A 27,705-nucleotide genomic window follows, 5' to 3' on the forward strand; every position below is an offset into this window, starting at 1 on the left:
AGAAATCCTGTTAAAATCTCACATAGGCCCAAGAGTACTTGTACCCCCATTTGGGAACCACTGAGATAAAGAATACAGTGTTCCCTTGTTTTTCGCTGGATTCTACCTTTTTTTATTCTTTTAAAATCTGCAGTAACTAAATGCAGCCAAATCTACCAGCGGAATAAAAAATAGCTTATCTCCAAAATCAAAAACAGAGTTCTGCTGCCATCTACTGGTGGTTGTGCATCAATAAAGAGCTTTGTGTTGAACAAATACATTGCGGATATAATCCAATACTCACCACTACAGTGAGATTCCAATTGAGAGCTGGAGTTGACCGTCACTTTGCACGTGGGACAGTGGAACTGTTTTTTGTTGGCCTCTCTATCCTCTAGCACCACTTCCTTATCATTTTTCTCACCAGCAGGAGGTTCTTGTGGGTCAAGCTGGGCTGCTGGAGCAGGAGGTGTTCCGCCGCCTTTTATAGGTGTCTCCTCTTGTGTTGACTGAAGAAGCGGAGGGCTGTGAGGGAATTGCTTGGACAGCTGAAGAGAGGTCTCGGTGGCGTAGACTGCAGGAGAAAGATCTGGGCCCAGGGAGCTCTCAGGCTTCTTGTCCAGTTGTGGTGATGCGCTTGATAAATCTGGGCACGCAAGCATAACAAATAGGTGCTTTCACCACTGGTGTATTCTATATGATAAAAACTAAAGTGACTGATGTGATTTTTCCCAAAATGCAAGCTATTTTCCTTTCCATCACTTATATTGTTCCATATCAGATTTTTGATTTTTGCATGTTCAGGCCATCAATCATTCAGGCAGTTTATTTACATCGTTCAACCAACGGCACATCAATCAAGCACCGTGGAAAGCTCTGGAACTTATCATCACAGTACTTTAAAAAAATTGAGAAATTTGTGGCCATGCAGAATGAAGACCAATTAATCAACAGAACCGCTGTACATTCTGCACTACAAAAATATAATTATTGAATATTAATTATAGTTTAATAGTTACATATTAGGTAATTACATTTCATTACTTACATGAGAGTTTTTTTTAAAATTTGTATTATATTTGCATCCAAAATATACAGTAGTTACAACAACTAATCAATTATTCAATTAATTGATCATCAAATTCATGAGTAATTATTTTTCATAAACAAAATGCTTGGCTTGCTCTTTCTAAATTAAAATGAGGGAAGTTTGATATTACATACGAATACCATTTTTCAATACCATTAGTCCATCCCTCTGATGAATAAGCTTTCCCCAAAACAAATGACAAATAATCTTAAAGAAATCACAAGCATCACAAACTGTAACAAATATGGTAGAGATCACGGGTTGCGATAACGTATTTCATTACAGTCATGTTGGTGTGAGCCCTGGTGTCTCGTGTCTCATATTATGTTCCAATAACGTCGCCTTTTGTATCTTAAATTTTGTCTTTAGTAGAGACAATACAGGATAGGCGTTTCGTAACCAGAATTTTTTGTAACAAGAGGCATTAAGTGTAACATTAAGTTTGGTTTTATTTATTCTTTTCCCTTGCTTAATTAAGGTGTTTACATTAAAAAGTGGCATTAGCAGACAAAATGTGTCTTTAATATTAATATTTTATCAAAACCTAAAAAATATTAAAATCTTAAAAACGATGCAAAAAAAATCAATAAAAAAGGTATCGCTTTTCAGGTGCTATTTGTATGCTCTCAACGCCTCGTTGCAAGGCGTCGGCGCTTGATGGGAGTAATTAGCCTGTGTGACAGAGGCTATGATTGCAGGGCAAGTAATAACTGCTAATCAGTCAGCAGTGGCAGCTACAAGACTTAGCATCAATTAGCTACTCATCACCAAAAAGAAGGAGAACATAAGGAGATTAACTTGCACAGGTGCACTTAATGCGGTTCATCGTTCAGATGATACTTTTTAATACCTGTTAAGTCGTTTGAATTCAAGTCAGTTGGCGTTGCACTTCCTCCTGCCGTGCCATCCTCTTTCTCCACTGCGGGTGGGTTGTGCTTGTTCTTCTGCCGGTTCTTTTGGTTCTCAATGGCCTTCAGTTTGCGAGTGTGTCTGTGACCCTTGTAGTGGGCCTCAGCCTGGTTCTGGTCATGGCACAAGAACACAAATATATTTCAGAGGTGGGAAAAGTATACGTTCGGATGTAGAAGTACAGATATTGTACAGTTCACATATCAAATATTTTGGTATTTGGATATGGAATAATCGGGTGTTCGGATAGAAATAAAATTATATCAAAAGAGAAGACCACACACATTTCCACAGAATTTATTTAATCCCAGGAATCAGCACTTATTTACATAAAAAAAACCCTCAAGTGCTTGGCTAAAAGAAGATTGAAAAATTTCAAATACTTTAGATAATTAAGAACTTAATTCAATTACGTACTTTGAATAACTACGTACTAACGTTGTCACATTCTTCGCTCACTGTGTTTTGCCGTTCAGGTGGAATTTTCCTTCCATACACATGACAGCAATTTGTCATCAAGGGCTTTTTAAGTGCGGTCGGAGCAGGAGAACGACCTCGGGTTATTCCTTCGCCACTCTCAGAGAAGCCTCCGTGAAGTTGCCAGCTGTCTAATCCCACGTTGATCTCTTTCACGTGAATTTCGGTTTTACTTTTTACCTTTTCATGTTTGACCATTTTTGTTGTTACTTTATTTTGTAGTCGTTTGGTGACTCCGCTCCCTTGTTGCCTTGCATTTATTGGACTGAAGACACTGAAACACTTTTTGTCTCACTTTTTGATTTGCACTTTGTGATTCTGGTTGTATTTTGGCATTTTTGGATATTTTGTTACACGCTTATCGTGCGCCTTTTGTTTAATAAACCTTTTGCTACTGAACCATAGTCGAGTGTCTGGTTGGGGTCCTTTTTCCGCTCGTGTCCCATGGTTATTTGTGATATAAGTGATCAATTACTTTTGTACTTTAGTACATAGTACATAATAATCATATCTCTTGGTTCAAAAAGGCAGAACATTTTAAATACATTTCCACTGCACTAGTGTTTATTTTTAAACCAAGAGCCGAATATCGAGGCGGAAAAAATGTCACAGGTGCTTCATGAAGCTTCACTTTCCCATTACTACAGCAAACTGTATCTATTAATAACCAAATGCTAAGAAAGCAATTAGGTAACATTTGCTCAGCCTTTCATGCTACTTGCTCTCGTACTATACGAATTTTGGAAGGTGACTTGCAAATACAGGTATGCTAATGATAACAAAAATAGTAATTCTAGACAAGTACTTTTTAAATGCTGGATGGAAACAAGATTTTGTGGCACAAAAACGGATACCTGAAAATCTACCGACGCACTGCAATATAATATTTCTACTACTTCCCATCACTGATTTATACGGTTAGAGCAGAACAAGCATATACCGGGGTGATTTAATTAGTGAGGGGCAGCATGAAATCAGTTAAGTGTAATCGCTCCATCTGCTCCATCTCTTCGGCTTTGCATGCAAGCGTGGAGCTGGGAGATAAATGATAATAGTCAGCGTTTGACTGCGAGGAAGCCCCCACGGGGCGGTTGCCATCATCAGTGTCCTCACAAATGAGTGGCCCGTTCGGCGTCGTGGCATCTCCTGACCATCTTCCCGAGCTCATTTGCTCATCTCTCCACTGATTTGCTGCGACACATATTGCCCCCACGTTTGTGAGTTCATCTCTGCGCTAGCATGCAGGCTCCACGAGAACACTTCTCTCGCATACACGAGAGCGTTAAAACGGATGGGGGCTAAATTCGAGACAACTGGCGCATGTTGGAAGTCCAACCAAGAGCCATTCGGCGAGATGTTATGAGTCAGGAGAAGAATCCACTCACAGTGTGGCATGACCATGTTTTACTATTTTCTAATTTTATAAAATTGATGTTTCGTTTCTAGGGTGACCAACAAACACTTTAGTACTTTATCAATTCATCTGAGGCATATTTTATGAAATGTTGAATGCACAAACATTTTTTCAAGCCAGACCAAACGACAATCATCTTGGCGCCACAAAGTGGCCATTTTACAAAGGGTCCATCTTTCATGGTCTCGCTGTTTTGCAGATTATTTTTTACATCAAGGTTTTAATTTTGATATAATTAAAGAAGACTACGGTAATCTGAGAACATGTCATGCCTGTCTGAGAACATTCTAAAACGCTTGGAGAGAGGTTTTAACGATTTTAAACGTAAAAAAATAACAAATGAGGGAATAAAAATCTGCAAACAAATGAAAAATACTATAATAGAAAAAATATACTGTATGATGAAAAAACACATGAAATAATAAAATGATAAACTGAAATAATATTTAAATAAATAAATAAATTATAAATGAAAAAAATTGAATAAACTAGTGATAGAAAATAAAGCTTCATGAAGCACCTATGATTTTTTTCACCCCTCTAGATGGTGCTCTTGATTTAAAGAAGAAGGCAAGTGCAGTGTGGCATTTAACAGTGCCATCTCAAGGAGTATTAAAAATATCACCAGTGCTTCATGAGGCTTCATTTGTTCATCACTACTATAAACAGAGCGATATGCAGTGTAATCAACTTTAAAAATTGACTGTAAAGGAAAATAAAAACATACTGTGTAACAATGGAAAAAAACAACAACTTATGATCAATGAAAAAAAACATTTAATAATATATAAACACACTGTAAATGATAAAAATATTTATATAACCGTGAGTATTTTTTGGAATGTAACCCCTGCAATGAATGAGAGAACAATGTAAAAACAAAACATATTTTTCTAAATTCTAGACTTGTTTACGCTCACTTGGAAGACTGAAAAAAAAAAAAAAAAGAGTCTGATGACCAGCACATAATCGCAAATGTGCCACACTCCTCAGCTTGAAAGAAAGAAAATGAGTGTTCTTTTTCCACTAACCAACAATATAAATGCATATATGTATTAAAAAAATGAACTGTAAAGGAATGGCAGCTAAATTAATGGGAATAGGAATGCGCGATAAGGAGAGGGAAGAGGAGCACGCTCGGAAGCTAGAAATGTGGAAGATAAGAAAATGCTGCCTCTGGAATATTTCAGGGTACAGACCATAGGAATTGTGTAAAATATAAGCAGGGCACTTACAGTGGAATTGAAGCGCAAGTGACAAATATTACATGTGATTGTTGTCCTTCTTTTAGGTGGGGCAATGCCGAAGGTGTGGTTGATCACCGCCTTTTGCACTGGATCCATCTGTGGACAAAGGCAGCCAATCAATCGCAAGCGCCGACGTTATTATCGTTATTATCTCCGAGGACATTTTGCTTCACAAGGGACTGAATCGCACCGTGTTGAAATTTGGAAAAAGGCTGAGGGGCGAGGAGGTGTTGATCCTGAGCGGCAAAAAGTGCTCCAGGTGGTTGTGCGGCGGGAGGCTCGCTCGGCCTGACAGTGGCAGGGAACCGAGCAGTGGGTGCACCTGGTTGTGGGACAGCACGCCTGCAAAGAAACACATCAGTCTGTGAAGTCAAATCTTTACCATGTCACTCCAAAGCTACACAAAATATAATAATGGCAACACTTTGATGGAATCAATGAAAAATACCGCAGCAGCAAATGATAAGTCATTCCACGTGACTATCTCGTCACACTTTGCTGGGTTGAACTCTATTAGATTGCTCATAATTTACACAAACTGTGACCTTTGACTAAACCCAAGGCAAATATTAAAGCGCTGACATTTACGTGCGGTGTGATACAAAGGTGTGTGGACCACGAAACATTTAAGATGTTAGTCATCAATGACATACAAAGCGTAATATTATTCTGTTTATCTTAAAATGACCCAGGTATTCATTCACTGAAGAAAAAATGGAGTGTATTACATGGAGGCAGCTAGCAGAAACGCTACTGAGCTAGTCTCAACAAGTTTCTAGCTAAAGAGGCACAATATGGCAGCTAAACTCTACGTCTGTGTTTCTTATTATTGTTGAGCCAAATCTAGCACATAGAACAGGGAATTTAGCATATACGCTAGAAAAGTTAGTAGACAGCAAGGTTTGGTAGAAAATTTAGCACACATGTTAGCGATGTTAGCACACAGGTTGGCAAATTTAGCATACAGCATACAACACATGGGCTAGCAAGATTTGAGCACAGGCTAGCAGATATTTAACATAAATTAGTCAGGTAGCAGATTTAGCATGCACTAGCAAAGTTAAAACAGGCTGGTGAAATTAGACTACACATACTAGCAAGATTTGCTCACAGACTACAATAGTTAGAATACAGGGTAGCAAAGTTAGGACATGGGCAGGCAAGGTTAGTAATGCTAGTGAAGTTTGAGCACAGGCTTGCAGAAAATTTAGCAGAAAGGATAGCAGAAATAGGACTCTGGCTGGCAAAGTTAGCAGCGAGGCCAGCAAGGCAAGAAAATATAACACCCAAAAATAGCACACAGTATAGTTTGATCGCAGGTAGAAAAGTAGAAAAAAAAACGATGTTGGGACACAAAATCACAAAGTCAGTACACAGGCTAGTGACGCTTGCTCATAGGCAACAAAATTTAGTTTACAGGGTAGTGAAGTTAGCACAGATCCTCACAAATTTGGAATTTGGGCTGTCTAAGTTCGTGGAAAGTCTGGCAAGATGTGAAAACTGGCTAGCAAAACTAACATACAAATTAGCAAAGGTTGCACAAAAGATAAAATTTGATTGCAGGTAGAAAATTTATCATACTTTCTAGCAAAGTTAGAACACGGGTAAGCAAAGTCAGTACACAAGCCAGTGAGGTTTGTTCACAGGCTAGAAAATTTATCATAGCGCGAGTATAGCAAAGTTACCCTCATTAATATGTCTGTAATAATAATAATTTAGTGTTTGAGCGAAACGTTACTACTCAAAATTGGACAGTCAGTGAAACCTCTGGTGGAAAGGTGGAATGACCTTGATGAAATCCCATTTTGAAAATTTGCAGAGCAATTGTGTTCAGTGGTTATATAATTAAACAGAAACATCAACAGCCAGGAAATGAACCTTAACTGCCTTCGTCAATATCAACAGGGCGACTAATAAAGCAGAATTGTATTACACATTCTGGAACACTTTAGAACTGAACGTACATAAATATAGCTAAGTGACTAACCACTAATCTGCGTTTGTCCTCTTTTTCCTTTTCAGGGTGAGTCACAGCAGCCATCTTTCTCATTTCGAGTCAGTATAAATGATAATGCGGACAATAAAGTGCCATGCGAAAAAAAAAAAAAAAACTGTTAGAAAAGCTTAATCTCTATTATTTCCAAGATTAGTTTCTAGGTGACTCAACAGCACAGAGGGAGAGACGGAGGAAATGAGAAGCTTTCATGGCGGCAGGCAAAAAAAAAGCTGCTTTGGTTCTTTTCACAGTGATCATCTGTCTGAGTCGGGTTCCGTGTCAGCACTCTCACGGTGGCTCTCGTCTCTTCATCGGCTTTTTGGGAAAGTCTTTTAAATGTGTGTAGAGTTTAAGAATGCTGTATAAGCTGAGTTTCATACGGTGCAGTGGTGAAAAGCAACCTAGTTAAAATAATAATAATAACTGATATGAAAGCATGCTTCACTAGATATTTTTTAGATATTCGTAATTTACATGGGTATTTTTATTCCGTTGACTTTTTATTTTCATGTAACGTTTACGATAATGAACGTAAATTTAACATATCTCCTACGCATTTACATCTAGCCACTAACAAGTCACATGATACCAGAAAGAGAAAAAGGGTAAATGGGGCATTCAAGCAAATAAAGTCAGAATTTGGACTATTTTGAGATTTCTGAAGCCTTAAGTCAGTTCTGACAATTCTCTCCGAATTCTGAGATAAAAGTGAGAATCCTGCTGAGATGTTTTCCTTCTTCACTGACAATAATCCTCTTCCGTGGCATTCCATTGAAAGCATTGAAGCAGAATGAATTATACATAACACAAGCAAGAAAATATCCATTAAAAAAAAAAAAAAATCACGAGAAGATGCCTAATTTCCACGAGGATTAAAAACAGCATTTATGCCTCAATATGCTGCAGAGTTCTGAAATAAATGATCATTAAGACAGAGGACATTTTGGTCCAAGACTGTGTGGCAAAATGTTTAATCCCACACTGCAGTGGCGGACACTTGAAGGGAGTTTTACCTGCGGGGCACCATGCAGCCCAGATCAGGCTCACAGTGGTAATCTGGCCTACTTTTAGGGAGCCATTTTCAGCCCAGGGGTCCAGAAACTGCTACTGAAATTGTTCAAGGTCACCAAGTACTCTAGTTCCACACAAGACGTCTGCTTACACAACCTAGATATTGTACATAAGATCTGTTTTTTAATCTCACTTGAATCTAACAAAATCCTCCGCATTCACGTTCACCCGACTACAGACGTCAAAGATTTATATTTACTGTGCAGGCAGTTAATAAGTTAAAACTAGGAAAATAAAGCTTCATGAAGCACCTGTGATATTTTTGACTCCTCTAGATGGTGCTCTTGGTTTAAATATAAACACAAGCGCTGTGGAAATGTGTTAACTTTCCCCGTCATCTTTGAACCAAAAGTGTCATTGACAGCATTAAAAAAAAAAAAAAAAAAACAGTTCTTCATGAAGCTTTGTTTGCATGACGTTACATGAAACATCTGGGATATTTTTCTGGATGATGTTGCGTTTAAAAACAAACACTAATGCAGGGGAAGTGCAGTATATTTTCCCTGTCGTTTGGAAACAAGACTGCCATCTTAAGGAGGCAAAAAATATCACGTGTTTCATGAAGCTTCATTTGTCCTTTATTAGTTCAAACTCATTCCCTTCCATTGACAGCTCCTGTATATTAGTCAAAAAACATTTGAACTGGGCTGGCAGTGTCAGTTTAAAATCCTTTCTCACAGTATATCAGCCAAGGGACGGCACACTCCTGGTGCCTAGTGTGATAATTAAGTGGTCCTGCCATGTTGAACTTTGACATGTTGTCACCAACTGGGATAAATTTCAGCTCCCTAGTGTCTTCTTTCACTGCTTTGCTTTTGAAACATAAAGGCTTTGAAGTAAAGATCAAAGGATTGGACAAAATACAGCACAAGGACTAAATACCTTTCTAATTCAAAATTCTACAAATTGTTCGTATGAAGCTTCGTTTGTCCATTACTACTGTAGTTAAAAATCATTCACTTCCATTGGCCTAAAAAAATCCAGTCAAAAATCCATTTTAACTGGGTTTATGGTGAATAAATAATGCTATGACAAGAACAGTGCATTTTCCCCCTTTCTTTTCAAACAAAGAGCAAATTAATTGGAACATGAAGAAATGTATTACTAAATTGCGTTACCGTGACTCATTTGCTCAACTCAGGGCACCACTTTGCACTAAATGAGAATCTTTTCCGCTGTCTCTCTGAAAGTAGACAGTCATGTTCTATCATCCATCTGACCTGATACAGTATACTGATAGCTTAATTAACATTTTACATCAGCACATGATTAAGAAAAAGCAAATGTGCAGGGAAATGAGCATGAATGTACTATCAGGGGTGATCAGATGGAGCCCGTGCCCTTTCAAAGTGCTCCGTTATCAAGACCACTTAAAATAAACTGCCGCCATCTGCTTGAATTGAGATAAGCCGGCCCAATCAAACATGCTGAATGACAGCCCACAGATGTGTGCCACACATTTTTGGGAAAATTCAAGCCTGCTCGGAAAGAGGCCCATGAGCTGGCTAATTACGCTCTTTGCCGTAAGGCTTACGGAGAATGGCGATGTCTCTGCTTATTGCAGAAGATGTTCATCAGAGCGGATTCATAACTTAAGTTATTCTATTGTTCATTTTGGTCGGAATGTATGTCTTGGAAAATATGGAGCCGTGCAGGAAAAGACTGACACTAATTATTTGAGTGCCTATACTATTTTTACAAGCTAAAAAAAAAAATCGCCCCCGTGTTGCGAGATTAATCCGTTCCGCGGTTGGACTCGTGAGGCGAATTCACCGTATGGCGGGCAATCCAAACCTACAGTATGTTAAATAGCTCATGCGTTTAGAACCCCAGATAAAAACATCAAAATTGTTCATACATATTAAAAATCGGTACCAAAATAGTATAGTGCTACGTATATATCATATACATGTGCACAATCAGAAAACACAAATAAAAAATATAGAAAGGATTTATTTACCTTTGAGTGGCGCTTATTATGCCCATATTCCCTAGTAAGGGTAGCCTAGGCTAGGCTAGCTTTGTATTTCTTAACTATCTCCAGCTTTGTTTCCATATTAATCACTACTTCTCTCTTTAACATCGCTAGCAATCATGGGACCTATGGCAACCCTTTCAAGTTTGAATGAAGCAGTAAAATGCACTATAAATACGGTTTTGTAACCACTCACGATAGAACAAAGCTTTACCATTCCGCCATTTTGAAACGAGTGAGGCCGCCCAATAGCAGAACAGCATTGTAGTGATGCGTTGCATGCAGACAGTAAGGCAACAGATGCAATTACCTAAAAACGCCTGCAGATGGAGAAAAAAACAACACAAATACAGCCAACCCCTTAGGGTCATGACGGTTGTTTTTTGTCGCAAAGCGGGGAAAATACAGTAAAAACGCAACATAAAAAAACATAAGACAGGGACTGTATTTTGTTTGTACTCACGCACAAGCAGAGCTGCAACACGATTATTTTAATAATCGATTCGCACACTATTTTTAATTGATAGATTAGGACACGATTTCAAGGTGACATGATAGAAAATGGACATAGAAGGGGTTTATGATTCAGTTAATGGTTTGGTCCATATTGTCAGGAAAAAAAAATGCTAAAAAATTGCTAATTGTCTGACATAATTCTCAATTCTCAAACATCAGTCAAAAAAAATTGTCCAAATGGCCGATATTTGCAGATCATTTTAAATGTTTATGTACCAAAACCAATTTAGAGCAACATTGGTGTCATTATTCACCTTGTATTTTTGGACAAAAAGCCACACTGGAGCGCCAACAAAAATGTAATGTGTTGGCCGCACCAGACTATAAAACGCAGGTGGTAACATCAAATATTTACATTTTTATTTGAAATGTTTTATTGCCTAGTTACAGCAACATCATGACTTCTACAGACTGGGCATGCATGCATGTTTAGAAATAAGAGCAGTACCAATATATTCTCAACATAATATAGACACAATCACATTGTTAGAATACTGCACCAACACAACAGTAACATACCTGTTGTGTTTACTAGTGGAGAGTGCCCCTGGTGTTGAGTACAATAGCACCTCAAACTCAAAATCTACCCATACTTGGATAGCATTTTCTGTTTCTCTTTGTTTACACGACATTGCACCTAGAAGGCTGGTTAAAAAAAAACTGCTGATGAACTGCACTGGACTAAGGGTTCAAAGCACGAGAAAAAAGTAGCAACTCATAGTCCAAAATTTGCGATGTTTGTAATAAGCATGTTTGTAAAAAAAAAAAACACCTCACAAAATACGTCTGCACTTTAAATTAAGCATAAACGTTAAATATGATACCGATTCAACTACTATGAACACAAACACATATGACAAGAATTAACGTCCTTGAAACGTCATTAATTGTGCCAGGCATGCTGGGAACCGAAAAGGAAAGTTTTTTTCTTTGTTTTTTTCCCCTTACTCATTTATATGCAAATGGTATTCAAATAAGCTCCTGAAGTCTGATTGCGTGTTTATGTACTGAGCTGTGCAGATCGCAGTTTATGGAAGGATGGGGGTTGTTTACTTATCTTGCCTCCCGTCAGTGTCTTAATCAAAGGCAAGATGTATCACACACACTATATGAACACATTAGTATTGTATCAAACTAAAGATAAGTTATCTTTGATTTAAAAAAAAAAATGGCCCTCAAAGGGAAGTCATCCACTTACGTCACATTCCTTCGGCTAACAGGAAAACTACTAAATCTAATTTTGGTCCATAGATGCTACTCTTAATGATTAACTAGTGAGGTTATATGGATCCTGTTGCAAACCAAAACAGCAGGAGCTACCGAGGAAATAATACAGTTTCTACTTCTAACCCTTTATTTAAAAACGACTTTATTTGACATTATAACCTAAATTAACTTATGTTTAGATCGTGGTTTGGTCCATGGGTTGATTATAAAAGTAAAGGTATAACCCTAACCCTTTTAACTCAAATTAACTAAGATTTAGTGATCAGTTTGGTCTGTCCTAATAATAATAGTTATAAAAATTAAAAACCTAGATTACATGTTTTCCCCCTTAGGCAAGTATGCCATTGCACACGTTGTCTCACAAAATATGTTTCAGCAGCTTTTTAAAGTTTGCTTTGCCACAACCAGCAAAAAAAAACCAAACAAAAAAACGGTTTGAATCCAGTTTTTCTCAATACAGGATCTATATTTTATAGATAGATCTGGAGGTACACTATAAGCCTGCAGACTGAATTATACAGTGAAAAGTTAAGTTTGCCAAAGTAAGCCAGTTCTGAATAATACGAAAAAGCCACAATATAATCGGCATTTAACACCATTCGCGGGAAAAACATACACAATACCGACTGAAATAAAAACCCCGCGCTGGCTGCTTTTATCTTTAACAGGCTCCAATTATGCGAGCTAATCTGGGCATATTTCCTCAGGGAGGCGTTGGCATAATTGCCCGAAATCTGCTGTGACATTGCCGTTTTTTTTTTTTTTTTTGCCTGAAAATGATTTGACACATCAGGGTAATGGCGGGGCGGCATTGTGGGGTCGGCGCCCCCCACTTGGCCCCTGTAAGAGGGGCCAATTAGTCCAAGCGACACTGATGCAGGAATAGAAAAACGCTGGTGGCGGGTCAGAGAAACAAACTGAACAAATCGTCCAAGAAGTTGCTGTCATCGTTCCGAGACCTTACCTAAGAGCATCCCTGCTTGTTTCGGATTCTTCCGCTAGTCGCTCAACTTGTCAGTTTAAGGGCCATCAGGAAATTCGGGCAAATCCCCAGCTGCTTGGCGTGGAAATGGCAGAGCTCTCGTCAGCAACACATTGTGCCTTCCCTCAAGAGCGGCGCGTGGGACACGTCGCAATTAAAACGCGCCATGCTCTGCTGGTCCCCATGCCGTTTTTTTTTTTTTTTTCCCCCTCTGAGATAGCGGAGGGAAAGTGGGATGCTGAGTGTGCGTGAAGAGCAAGCGCGTGAGAATAAGAGAGCGTGCGAGAGAGAGAGGTTTGCTGCTCACACCATGAGCATCCTTCAACTCCCTCCTCCTCTTCCTTTTCCTCCTCCCAGCGCAAATTTCTATTCAGAATTCCCACCTGCACAACTATAACGTCTTTCCTTCCCGGAATTGCTTGAAAACAATGGGACTGATTTATTAGTGTTCTCTTGCTTCTTTACAAGAGGCAGCCATGCTGCACGGCATTTTAACTCTTTCTATATCAAGACATTTTTTTTTTTTTTTTTTTAATGTCTAGACCAGGGGTGTCAAACTGGTTTTAGCTTGTGGGCCGCATGGGGGAAAATCGATTCCCAAGTGGGGCGGACCAATAAAATCATGGTGTATATTTCTATAACTTTAAAACTTTAACTTCAGAATGATTATTGTTGAGATTTAAAATACTGTCCAAAATAGTACAAGCACAGCTTCACTATTAAACTTAAAACATAAATCCTACTACTAATCATAAAACATTTATAACATATTCTAAAAGAAGTTTTTCATTTATAGAAAAAAATTCAGCTCATTTTTATACTTTACATTATAAAATCATCTTGATGAAACCAACCTGGTCTAGACATTCAAAACTAGGCATATATAATACTAATTAAGTATTAAAATAATCAGTTATTGTAATACTTAAATACATAAAGCTTTAGCACGTAAATACTATTAAATACAATACAATTAATAATTGATGATGTATTTAAGTGCTGTATTTAAAAATCGATTATGTATTTAAACACAAAAGTAATAAATAACTTTAATAGCACCTAAAATAATCAGCTAATAACCCTGAAAAAATTAATTACTTTAGAAGTTTAGTACCTTAAGTAATCACTTTAGTTCTTAATTACCTAATGTAATAAATTATTTTACATTACTGAATGTAACTGATTACTTTAGTAATCAGAATTATAACCAGTTTTTTCAAAGCAGGGATGGATTGTTTATTTATTTACGTTTTTTTGTAATATTTTTGAATGAGAAGAAAAATTATAAGTATATTAGAAGAAGTAAATAATAATAAAAATAATAAGAAGAAGAATGACAAATACAGTTATCGAATAATGTAAAAAACATTAAACTCGTGATATACTGATTATCGGCACCGATATTCTGTATTTTGACACGAATCGGTTCAAATTTGATGGTGGCAATAATCGGCAGTCCCTACCAAGGAGTGCCATCGACGTCAATAGACGCCAACTGTTATTTATTTATTTATTTTCTTCAAGATGGGAAACTTTTAAAAAAAGCATTACGGTGAGTCACTCTCTCTCTCTCTCTCTCTCTCTTTTTTTTTAATATTTGGCATTAAAAGCTTTAAAAAGGAAAGATCAATAAACTTGTCAAATAAAAAACAAGGCGCTATCGGCGCAAGCTGTTTGTCACCAGCAAACTTTTAAGCATGACTGACCGTGGCTAAAGGTTATCATCTGACCAGGCAAAAAAAAAACGCCAATACTGTTGTGATGATGACAGAAGGAGGTTGCAACAAGCGAGACATTAAACAGCGGCGACTGCATTAATTGAATATTATGCGGAGCGGCTAAATACGTGCGTTGAGCTCACGGAAGGAGACAGCCTCGTACATCAACATTAGATGCGGCCCTTGTATTGGCTGCCGTTGGCTCATTACGGCTTTTTCTTTGGAGTAATGGCAGCCGGCCACGCTGACAAATGGCTTCTTGTCAAAACAGGTGTGCATGGGGAAAAGATGGTAAGCATCTCTTCTGGAATCGTAAATATGTGATAAATCCATATAATTTATCACAATGCGTACACAAAGCAGACTCAATCTGGTGTGTAAGTAAAGTAACAGCTAACTTATTGTCATTTCTGCTTAGATGGTTACAAATGAAAAGCTCCAATAAATTCTGATGAGATAAAAATAAAAAAATACGCAAATACTGCATGCGCATTAGCATATTTGTTTGCTCGTCTAGAAATGGAAGGTATCGATTCAGGAGGAGAGGATATTTGGAATAATAATCCCTACGTTTGAAAAAAAATGATATTATCAAAAACTGACAGTGAAAAGCACTAAAATCGGATTAAATCGGATTCTTTGAATGCTTTTGTCCGTAACATGGTAAAAAATAAAAATACAGTAGGCAAAAATTATCGTTTCAAAGCCAATGTTTTATCACAAAAATATTCAGGCCTGCTTTCAGGAAGGATGACGGATCAGAAAATATTTAACTTTCTAACCAAGTTCATGGCTGGAGAATCAACATCTATAGTAAATACACACGGTTAGAGGTGTTGCTTCAGTAAACAAGTCATTTCACTTCCTGGTTGGAAACATAGCTTCCATAAAACTCATATTTAATAATAACTTCAATCGCCAATGTGCCAAATGTAATTTATATGTATACATTTACCTGTGGAAAGCGGAAAAAATACAATGATGTAGGTCCTAACATATCGCAAACGAGCCACTACAACACAATTAAGCAGTAAGTTGCTCCATGTTCCATTTAATTTGTTTTTTATTTGAAAAGAAAAGTACTGTTCCTGTCACAGCACTAAAAAGCACAAATTTAGATTTGCTGTTACCTGTGGAAACCCTGTTAAATTTCAACTACCCTCTGAAATGTCTTTTCGTACCCCTGGGTGTATCGTACCAGCGTTTGAAAAAATGTACTGAAAAAAATATATGACAAATGAATTAATAAGCTGTACCTGTCCCAACAACCTTGGCCAACCTGCGCAGCCTCCTCTGGTGCGTCTTGCCCTTGTAGTGGATCTGGGCCTGGGCTCCTGAGTTGAGCCGGATGTTGCAAACCTGGCACAAGGTGGCACTGGCGCTGCCATGACGCCGCTCACGCTTGACCCTTGGCGCCACTTTCTTCTTGTCTTCATTTTCCTCCTCTTCCTCCTCTTTTTCCTCCTGACTCTTGTCAGGAAGGCGGGGACAATTTATATCTGGGGAGGGAAAACGGTGCATTGTTTTGAATGAACACATCATGTTGGTGGTACAGTAGACGAATAAGGTGGTACTTGGTGTAAAAAGATTGAAAATGACTGACATCAGTCAAACTAGGTATGTTCTACCAAAACTAGGGATGTCCGATACCACTTTTTTTCAGGCTGATAACAACACGAGAACTCAACTAGTGAGTAGCCACTGATTCCGATACCAAGTCCTGATACCACAAATACATTTAATTAGGATGGGCAACGGGTGCCCATATTAGTATCGAATGCTCTCTTGGAACAGTTTTACAATCAAGATTAAAAAAATATTTTAAAAAATGTCAAAATATATATGTAAAATATGTCATTAACGGCCATAGATGTCAAAGATCATTTTTAGTCATCGGTGAAGAAATCATTTTACCTGAAAGAATCCCAAATATCGATAGTTTGCCAAAACAGAATCAATTGTCTGCTTCCAACAACATCCTGTCATCTCTCCCTCAAAGTCCGCCCACTCCAAAGCTCAAGTGGTCTCTAAAAGTCCAAACTAGCCATAAAGGCAAAACAGCCATTCACCTCCCACCCAGACAACAACTACAAATCACAGAGATGTGACCACCCGCAGGGGACAAACACACACGTCGACAAACTCCAAACCTGATATTTAAGAACCTCAAAAGCCTTTTCAAGTTGAAATATCTTCAACAACCAAGATTCAAGTTGCTTCGATTCAACTTTAGTGGATTACAATTTGAGGTCTGTGACAGAACTCTCCACAGGGGGGCAACATGACTCCACAAAATCTAGCGGTGTCATTACTATGATGGAGCATGCTCGTGGCGGCCATTCTTTTTCCAAACAGAGATATCACACAAGAGTGATTGCTTAAGGCTTAGATTTATCTACTAATACTGTGGTGGGTGCCACCTCATGAACAACACAGACCAGTAGAATGAGCTGTACATTAGCCGCTAATAAAAGGCCGTTCCGGTATCTCTGGCACATGTCAGGGCAATATATCTAAGATGGACGCGGTCACAGTAGCAGCTTGTGAAATTTGACAAAAATGTCTGTGATAAAAAAAAAAAAAAAAGCTAGTGAGCTGCAATATACTTGAGTTAGAAAAAAAAAATCAAGTTGAAATTGGCGTCACAAAGGCAATTAGAAAAAAATCTTTTAGCATATCTTTACATCAAAGGTATTTCACATCAAAGGGAGAGCATTGAAAGAAGGCACAAGGGAGCTGAAATTTTACTCAAGGGTGACAAACTGTCAAAGTTCAACGTAGCACAACCACTTATCACTATCAGGAGTTTGGAATCCATTGGCTAAAATAGTGCAAGAATGATGTGGAACAAAATGAAACAAAAAAAGGAGAAAAATATTGCACGAGGGTTAAAGATGTATTTTTATGTTTATGTTTTATTGAGAATCCAGACATTCAATTCCAGTATCTTTGTATCTTTTTTTTTTTTTTACTGTCTAGCTAAAGGAGTGAATATTTTATACATTCATCAATTGATTACTTAAATCATTATTACTTAAAGTAATTGATTACATTTAAGGTTCCTAAAGTAAGTGATTCCTCTAGTACATTTAGTATCCAAGTGAATCAGTTACTTTAATACTAAGGTACTTAAAGTACTAATTTAATTTAGTGCTTAATTCATTAATTATTTAGTTCTTAATTTAGCAGCCATTTTTTAGACCCTCCTTTGGCCAAAGACTTGGGAGGAAAAATTATATATATATATATATATATATATATATATATATATATATATATATATATATATATATATATAAATACCTGGGATTCAGTAAATAGCACATTTTTCTAAATGTCAGTTTTTCATATCATAATCAAGAAATATATCATTATTCAGGTTTAGAAAAAGTCATGTTTGTTTTGTTATTTGTTCCCTAATAACCTGAGAATGCCTTTTTTTCAATGAACAATCCCATGCCTGGCCTTATAAGGGTTAAAAAATACAGTAGGAAAAAACCGTGAAAAAAAATAATTGCATATTAAATTGCAATCCCAATAAAAAAAAGAACCTCAATTGAAGTCAGCTACTAATGTTAAAAAGCTTGTATAGTTAATAACATTTTTTTATTACAATGTTCCAAATTGAACTAATGGAATTTTGCTTTCAGTGCGAATGCACACAGTTGGAGTGAAAAAAATCCTTTGTGAGCAAGTCCAAATGTCCACAAGCATCAACTGTCAATGTTGGCTCCAGTAACGCACTTTTCTTTCAGCAGACATCATGAGATAACAGCCACAATTAAAACCACAGCGTATTTGATATTTCTCTCTCCGCCTCGCCTAGAACATCTCCTTTCATTTACACACACACACACACACACACAAAAAAATCTGTTCTCCAAAATTTCAATTTGTCCGCCGGAGAGATGAAAGCGGAATGGAAATCTGTTTCCGCTGGAATTTATCTGCCTCGGAGCAGCGACGCCGACTTCAAAGGCAGCCATTCGTCGCTAGGATTAATATGAGTGATGCTGCGTCCCGCCATCAGGCGGGCTGCTGCACAAAGATGGTGACAACGTAATGCTCGGTAGTTTCACGCAAGCAGGTGCTCGTTTAGGCTTCTGACACTTTAGCTGTGTGATCAAGACCGCGTTAGGTTTTTTTTTCACGGGTCATGAGCGGGCTAGAGCCTGTCCCAGCTGACTTCGGACTACAATCACAGAGCACAGTAAAAAAAAAAACAAAAAAAAACATTCGTCCCCATATTTACACAGAGGAACACCTTAACTCATAGCTGCCGAAATCCAGTCCTCGAGGGTCGGTGTCCTCCATGTTTTCTAACCTTCTTTCTCAAACACACCTAATTCAAATGATTAGGGTGACTTTCAAGCTCCTGCAGAGCTGACTAATGAGCTAATCATTTGAATCAGGTGTGTTAAGGAGAGGAAACCGTAATAGATGCAGGACATCGGGCCTCGAGGACTGGAGTTTGACACCTATGCCTTAACTCATTTAATGCCTTCATTTTTCAGAGCTTCATTTACCCTAATGTTTGAATAGAAAAAAAAAATGTAAAAAAAATACCTGCGATTGAATGGCTGCACTTAATGGAGACATAGAAATAAGTAGATGAGTTTTAAAAGAGCCATCATACAACAAGATGCTATTAAGTAGCCTGTCTGTGATGATTTGTATTGTGTGATAGCATTAAGCTAGCAGGCTTACAGCAAAATAATGAAGTGTAATTTTGCTTTAATATGTTGATGAGATTGAATGAGTTTTAAAAGGGTCATAACACAACAAGATTGCTATTCAGTAGTCTATGTTGTTTTGCGCTGTGTGTTAGCATTAAGCTATAGGACTCTCCTATGGCAAAATCATCAAGTGTAATTTTTCTTTAATACGTTGAAGGAATTGAATGAGTTTTAAAAGGGTCATCACAAAACAAGATGCTATTCAATTACCTTGTGGATGGTATATTTTTTTCATTGTGTGTTAGCATTAACCTATCAGACTCTCCGACCGCAAAATCATGAAGTGTAATTTTGCTTTATTACATTGGCGGGATTCAACGAGTTTTTAAAGGGTCAGAGCACAAGAAGATTGCTATTGAGTAGCCTGTCTATGGTGTTTTGAATTGTCTGTTAGCATTAAGCTATCAGGCACTAATACGGCAAAATTGTGAAGTGTAATTCTCTTTGTTAAATATAAACTTCCATCCATCCATCCATTTTCTATAGCCCCTTATCCCCACAGGGGTTGCAGGCGCCTATCTCAGCTGGCTTTGGGCAGTAGGCGGACACCCTGAACTGGTTGCCAGCCAATCGCAGGGCACACAGAGACGAACAACCAATCACGCACAAGGACAATTTAGTATGTGCAGTTCACCTGCCATGCATGTTTTTGGGGAGTGGGAGGAAGCCGGAGTGCCCGGAGAGAACCCACACGGGCTTGGGGACAACATGCAAACTCCACATACTAAGGCCAGAACCAGGTGGATTTGAACCGGGACCTTTGAACTGCGAGGCGGCCGTGCTATTCACTGCGCCACCAAGCCGCCCTTGATCGTAAACTTCAATTGCAATATATTTTGTGCACCTCACGAGTCTAACACAGATTTCTGATTAATATTCTACTTTTTTACGTTTTTACGATCAATCATGACTCACGTTTTCTGAGTTTGATCATGTCACGCTCGCAAGCTGAGCCGTGATTGGTCGACATTTCAGCTCTAACAAACTAAGATATAGAGATGTTTAGAAACGGTTGTTTTTTGAAGTTTTAATAAGAATGTCATGTTTGATTGGGATTGCAGAGAACAAATGAACGTAAAGAAGATTTTGGCCTTTACTTTTCTTTTAAGTCAGGTCACTTATAAGTTGAGGCCCCGCTGTATTTATATTTTACAATTTAAAGCATTCGACCTTTGAGGTTCACATGCATGCGCTAGCTGGCATTGTCCAGTCTGTGAATAGCAGACGGAAGCCAATCACATAATATCGAGGTCATAAAGGCTGATTTATGTCTCTATCTGCCATTAGCGAGCGTGACCCGATAGCCATGTCAAAAACAAAAGTCACCACATCATGATGCACAAGCGACATACTACCACATAGTAAATAAACACACACACACACACACACACACACACACACACACACGCGGCTGATTTCAACAAAATACAGACGCTCCTCAAAGCCCACAGTCAAAATGAATACTGAGAAGCTTGATTAATGCAGAATGACAGGTGGACTATAATTAAAGTTGTCGCTAGGCAACCGTGTGGCTTTTGTGAGCGCACGAGTTTGAAACCCCCGTCACACACAAATGGCAGCTCAATTATGCTGTAATTTGAGCACAAAAGGCCAAGAAATGGGACAATTTCGAGTGAATACGACTCACGGATAAAGCTTCCCCGAGCTGCTGTCAATACGACCGGCTTAGTTAGCAATAAAAACTTGGTTAATTTCACATTTGATACAGAAATGTCCAATGGAACCGAGCAATCAAGCATCTATCTTGTGTACAATTTGTTAAACATAAAAAATACACAATGTGTATTTAACCAAATTACATTTAACCTTCTTAACAAAGGCTACTTTTTTTTAATGCTAAAACAAAATGCAACATGCCATTGAAAGGTTAATGAAACAAGCATTGATGCGGAGTCACATGCTGCTATATGCTAATCTATCTACGTAACAAAATATAAAGGAAGTTAAAAATTTACACAGCGAAAAAAGGTGCAAAGTCACTCATTTCGCACCTTGTATAAAGAAAAATATAATTTTGACAGCATATTTTAATAACTGGAATTTTCAATAGAATAACTGATTCTAAAAATATTCAATGGTGATAGTCTTCTTGGTAACAAGACAACAAATGGATCCACAGTGACAGTTTTGTTTTTTCTGCTATTTTGTTTCTTGTACATAGAGAAATGATGTGCCGAAAACCAGAGGTTCTACAGGTTTCTACATGGAACTCGTCTTTCACGAAAAATGCTAAATTTGTTGGGCAATATTCGGCTTCATTCTAATTTCACACATCAAAACAGTGAATTTTATAGAAAATGAAATAAAATAAAATCTTTCCCTATGTAAAATTTACATTTTCACCAAGTGGTCCCCTTCTATTGGACCTTACCCAATTTTCACAGCAAACAGCAATGAGCTTCTTTCAAGTCTTGGTCTTGAACAAAAAATATATATTTTTTGCAGATTATTAAAGTAATTAATAGATTATTTGAAAGAATAGATTATTGGAAAAAAATAAAGCTAATTTATATATTTATATATATATATATATATATATATATATATATATATATATATATATATATATATATATATATATATATATATATATATATATATGTATATGTTGGTGTTTTTTTTTTTTATTATACAGTATTGTCTCTTTATAACAAATGCCCTTGATCTGTACTTAACCTTTGTGGCAGTATTGTGTCCAACCCTTTGATCTTTAGGCCGTTCACATCAAAGGGAACACGTTGAAAGAAGGCACAAGCGAACTGAAATTTCACCCAGATGCTGACATGTAAAAGTTAAAAATGGCATGACCACTACCAAGAGTGCACCATACATGAGATAAAATACTGTGAGAATGATGTGGAAGAATATAACCCAAAATTCTAGCTGCCAAATTCTGCACAAGGGTTAAACTTGTTGTTAAAAGTTATTCGAAACGTGGCATGCGCAGTTAACAGAGTTTTTACAACGGCGACAAGCAGTCCCGGTGTCAAGGTCATTTGCAAACTCAAATACAGCGGTGATTCACACTGTTAGGTAAGTGAGTGGGAGTTGTTAAGTGGACGCATATTTTTAGTCACCGTTTCCACTGGGACTCCCGACATGCGGAAACAGTGGCAAATAAGTTGTTGATGTGTAAACTACATCTCAGAATACGAGACGCCGGACCGCGTCGCGTACCCCGCAGCACGCGTCGGCCCCGGCTTGACGTCCATCTGGCGGACACCTGACAGTAATCAGCAGATAACACAAAGCACTGTGTAGCCAGAGATTAGCGACAGTGTTAAACAAAGAGGCTGAGAAAGGTTTTGGACATGCCGGCTCTTTATAATTAGACCCCCCTATCTGACGATGTTCACAAACACACACACGTGAGCAAACACGCACCCATTTTCACTTCAGTTTAAACAGTATGAAATATCTAACCTCAGCGGGGGTAGTGAACATTTATTTAACATAAGTGGTTGAGGTAGGGTCTTTATTCTAGCGAATGTCACTATTTCAGGAATATAATAGGGCATCCATCATTTTAAATTATATATATATATATATATACAAATCGTGAAAATGAGATTTTGCAAAGGTGGCAGAATGCTGGATAGTTTCTGCACAAGACTTGTTTACAATAGGTACTCACTAACTTCATTGTAGCATTTGAAGGGGGAGTCCATTTATTTTGCCATTTTCAGCTGTAAAAAGTTAAGCTTGTGCCTATAAAAGTGTTTTACTACCAGCCATTTTTAGATACTCCTTTAGCACACCACTTAAATAAAATAAAATAAGATAAAACCCTGGGATTGAATGTCTGGACTCTTAAAAACGTAAATTTACATTTTTGGGCTGAATCAGGTCATTTGATAACTTCAATATTTTTACATGCTATTATTACTTTTAAAAACATTCCTTGTTTGCTGTCGACTAAAAATGACCAATCAATCATGGTTCGGCTAACGAATGTCATATGACCAACGGGTGAGCCAGGATTGGTCATTGTCCAAGCCTGGGCACAGGTGATGTCATCAAAGTGCTAAAAGGTTGGTTTGCCTCGGAATATAAAAAAAAAAAAATCCTGCTAATGTTTTTTAAACTATTTAGTTGGTAAGAAGGAAAAGCAGGGTGCTTTAAAAATGATGTAATTCTATTCACATTTTATATGCAAACGATTGCTTGGTAAAAAAACCGTGGAATGACTTTAGCAGGGCCAATGTTGTAAAAATCAGAGAACCTAATCAAATTTCTCCAGGCACTAACTTCAACCATCTCCGAAAATGAAAAATTATTAATTATCTGCCAAACTTGTGTGAATTGATTTATGCCCGTATCATTTTTGCCTACAAAACAAAGCAAATATGCAACAAAAAGGCTCATGTTGCAAAAAACTTGTATGACAGCTCACTCATATGTCAAGGCACAGCTGTATTTCAAACATTCAAAAATTCTCATTTACACAGACGTTATGCAGTCATGGGAGAGGGTTAAATATCGAGAGAAAATTTCCTGCATTTCCCGCGGTGTCGGCTACCCGGTAACAAGACGCACAGCGGGGGCTAAACAAGTGGACACCTCACGGTGGCGAAAAACCTTTGGCGAGCATCCAACAGAGTAAAGGACGTGCGATTGAGCCAAGGACAAGAGTGGCGCGGTGGGAGATAAGAGGTTAGCGAGGCAAAGACGGCCAACGTGAAGAAGAGAACGTGTTTGCCTGCTGATAAGCACGGCCAGGGGAAAATATTAGGGTGATGATTTATATTTCAATGCAAATATTGAAAATCGCTGCCAAGAAAAACAATGGCTGATTATTGAGAACGTTTGAAACGGACAAAGTGCAATGTTGGAGGTTATTTTTTTAAGTGCACTCCAAGCAAGGACAACAGCAATTGTGGGCATCTGTCAGCGACCATCTGGGTGGACCCTAAGGCTGCTAAAGTCATGTGACCTCTGTTTAAAGTGGAACATACAGTTCTTAAACTCCCACAGGTCACAATATTAGGAACAACAAATATTACAGTGGCTAAATGGGAAATTTCGTCATGACAATGGTAATATGCTCAACATGACGCTGTACCTACTAATCACTACAGCCTATAAGAACATTTTCTATATGAGCATACTCACTCATTTTTGGGGGGAAACATACCTATGGGAATTTCCTCTATCAATCTCAAATACACACATACACACACCCATGCATGCACTCACATACATATATACAGTATATAAGCATTTTGTGTGTCAGCTTCCTAGTGTCGTCTTTTAATGCTTAGTTGTCAAATGCCTTTGATGTAAAGATCAGAGGATTGATCAAAATTTTGCACTAGGGTTAAACCAAACCTGTCATCAAGAGTCCCAAACCGGTCCCAAACTGGGTGGTCCGCGGCCCGATACCAGTTGATCCACGTACCGGTACCGGGCCGAATTTGCCGCACCGAAACAATGTTGTTTAGGAACTGATTTAGTTTAAACTTTAATAGTTAATTAATTTGTGCCTTATGCGGCTTGGTCTTTGTTTTTTGGTGCCACCTCTGGCCGTTATTCATATTACATTTTGTCGTGAGGAAGGACGGTGTGGCTTCACGTAGGAGCAGTTACTGTCTTTGACATATGGGTGTCTGTAAATTGTACTTTCTTTGTAACAATGTTGTCATTTATGATAAAAACTTGTGACTGTGGATAACATGCTAGTTAATGTTAGTTCTTATCTTCGGCATGATATATCGTGCTGCCTTGTATGCGTTTAGCATGTTAACATTTTGGTTTGTGCCAGGTATTTCTCTTGTATATGTTAGCAAATGCATTGATAAGTACTCATTTGCATCTAATTAACATGTTGTATTGAAATGAATAGCATTTGTAATTGAGTTATATGATTCACTTATTCAATGTAATTTGTGTACATTTTGAGGGCGTTGACTGGTCCGTGGTGACAAAAGATTGGGGATCCCTGATCTAGAGGAGCAAAAAAAATATGAAGCGTTTCATGAGGCTTCATTTTTTCATCATTAATTTGAAAAAACGAGGTGCGGGGGTAGAGGCAATTTCTTTGTATTAGCGGGGCACAAAGTGTCCTCGAGGTCCGCATCCGGCCCCCAAGCCTGGGATTTCTCACCTATCGAAAGACGAGACAAATGACACGGAGCAACACCCCGAGCGCACTTTTATTAGTCATCCTCATTAGTCATCCCTCGCCTCCATGTTTCTTTCCACCCACCGCCTATCGCTCGGCACGGAAAGCATACGCTCGCTCGGCTTGGCCCGCCATCCCTTAGCGCTTCTCCCAAAACCTCGAAGCTGAATCTTTGCATCCTCTCATCGAGCGGGACGGAGACAGTCAGTCATATCGCGATAAATGCGTGGCGGCCCTCGCGGAGACGGGACGTGTCACGCGTCCGCGCTATCCATTCTCGGCATTCCGGGAGCTGTCAAGGAGCGCGGAGCAGGCAGGAAGTGTCAGAACCCTGCTATGCCCTGAGATTGTTTCCAAATGTAAACGCGCGTTCACAACCTTGTAACCATGCCAAGAACACTTGAATAGTGTGGCGGTTAGCTTTTTATAGCCGACTCTCCCGGGGATTTAAGTATTCGGGCCTAATAATGGAGCCGGTGTATTTACTGCTTTGTATTGACATTTAGCCAGTGTGATGTTTGGAGCGTTAATGTGTCTATTAATAATAATAGGATGTGTGCTCACCGGTCACAACATTATGCATCCCTGCTCAAGCTAATAAGACACAAAGATAAGCTTTGTAAAGATTATAAATTGATAGTCAATATGATGGAGATTTTCGGAGGTCGATGCAAATCACAAAATTTGGCAAAATAAGTCAGACATTGATTAATCGGTCGTTTCATTACAAGAATATTTAATGAATAAAATAACTTCATTTTCTTGGGTCACTCAAAGCTTTCAAATATAATAGTATGAATTACAAGCAGAACATGCTTTATTCTTAAAAGCTCGTTCAATCCCATTGAGTCCAGACGTTTTTATTTCTTCCAATTTTTTTCAAGGGTTGCGTAAAACTGTGTCTGATTCTGAACAGGTTAAGTATATGTTTAACTTCATAAAATGGAAAAATCTGGGAAAAAATGAAGCGCAGTGTTTGAATATCATGATCTTTGTCTTAAGTTGTAATTGCTTAACTCATTCACTGCCAAAGACGGCTATAAACGTCCAAGTTCCATTTTTTAATGAATGATTCTACTTGTCCAAATGTTATTTCCAAAAAATCCATGAAGTAGAGTTTGTTTCTTTTGTTGAAAAAAAATTGATACTGTCTATCTATCTATCTATATTATATATATATATATATATATATATATATATATATATATATATATATATATATATAGTATATACTGTATATATAGTATATACTGTATATATATATATATATATATATATATATATATATATAAATAAATGTATATAAAACATCCCAACAACAAGCTCATAGGGCTCCATACCAATTCAAAAATTGTCAGACATCACTGAGGCAAACGGACTCTCCCTTTATATTTGTTGTTCAAGCTATCCGAAAGCATTGCGGGGAAATGTGGGTCACGTCTTTATATTGAGTGTGGAAGGAAGGAAAGAAAAAAGGAAGGAAGTAGGCGGATGAAAATGTGATTGGATGCCAATTTCCTTGAACAGCTCACAAAGAACAAGCACCTTGCTCTGTTTGTATGGCAAATGATCACTCTTTCAATGTTTTTATTTTTTTTTTATAGATTCTCGAGACATTCTAGAACTGTAATGGAGAGAATATTTATTAGCAATGTTTTAATCGATGATCGAAGTTGTGGTCATTACGTGTTGCCAACATAATTTAGTCATAATAATAATCCACAACCAAGATAATGAATTTCATTCACCCGGGGTATTTATGTGCTTAATATATTGAAGATTACAGGCCGCAAATAAACATAATTTTAATAAGCTATGAATGCATTGTAAATAAAAACGTGTTGACATCCAAGCCTTTATTCAAAAACAGGGCTTTACTTTCAAATTGATACAGAAGAAAATGCACTGCTTTGTTCTACAAATTGTCAAAAATAGCCCAAAATTGTCCAAAAAAAAAGCAGATGTTTGCAGATGTAGGCATTTTCAAAACCATATTTTTCCAATTGATAACTACATGTACTCAACTTGAGTAATCAAATATAATGATACTAAGTACCGATACCACTACTAGTTTGGATTTGCAAATTTCCTCCCCAAAACAATGACGGATAATTTTAAAAAGAAACCTATTCATTACAATAAAACCATTAGCTTAAAATTTCCTGAAATTACTGTTATTACTCATTTTTAGCCATAGATTAAACATTGCATCGCTACAGGAATGTT

At 37.8% G+C, this 27,705-nt stretch overlaps 1 protein-coding gene across 2 annotated transcripts in view; it reads right to left on the minus strand.

The window, feature by feature from the left end:
• Positions 1-27,705, minus strand: part of LOC148409420 (zinc finger protein 385C-like) — a 37,904-nt gene that overhangs the window by 3,553 nt on the left and 6,646 nt on the right. Inside the window, exons 2-6 of one of the 2 annotated variants that reach the window (XM_088439940.1) lie at positions 15,858-16,100; positions 5,307-5,458; positions 5,105-5,212; positions 1,920-2,091; positions 284-625 (exon numbers count right to left, since the gene is read on the minus strand). In XM_088439940.1, coding sequence (XP_088296066.1) covers positions 284-625; positions 1,920-2,091; positions 5,105-5,212; positions 5,307-5,458; positions 15,858-16,100 — 1,017 coding nt within the window. Of the gene's footprint in view, positions 1-283; positions 626-1,919; positions 2,092-5,104; positions 5,213-5,306; positions 5,459-12,865; positions 13,115-15,857; positions 16,101-27,705 lie in introns of those variants that run through there. The other variant, XM_088439941.1, reaches the window with a different exon arrangement.

Source organism: Hippichthys cyanospilos, chromosome 17 (assembly GCF_059441005.1).
Source record: "Hippichthys cyanospilos isolate Australia breed blue-spotted pipefish chromosome 17, RoL_Hcya_1.0, whole genome shotgun sequence".
Taxonomy (NCBI): domain Eukaryota; kingdom Metazoa; phylum Chordata; class Actinopteri; order Syngnathiformes; family Syngnathidae; genus Hippichthys; species Hippichthys cyanospilos.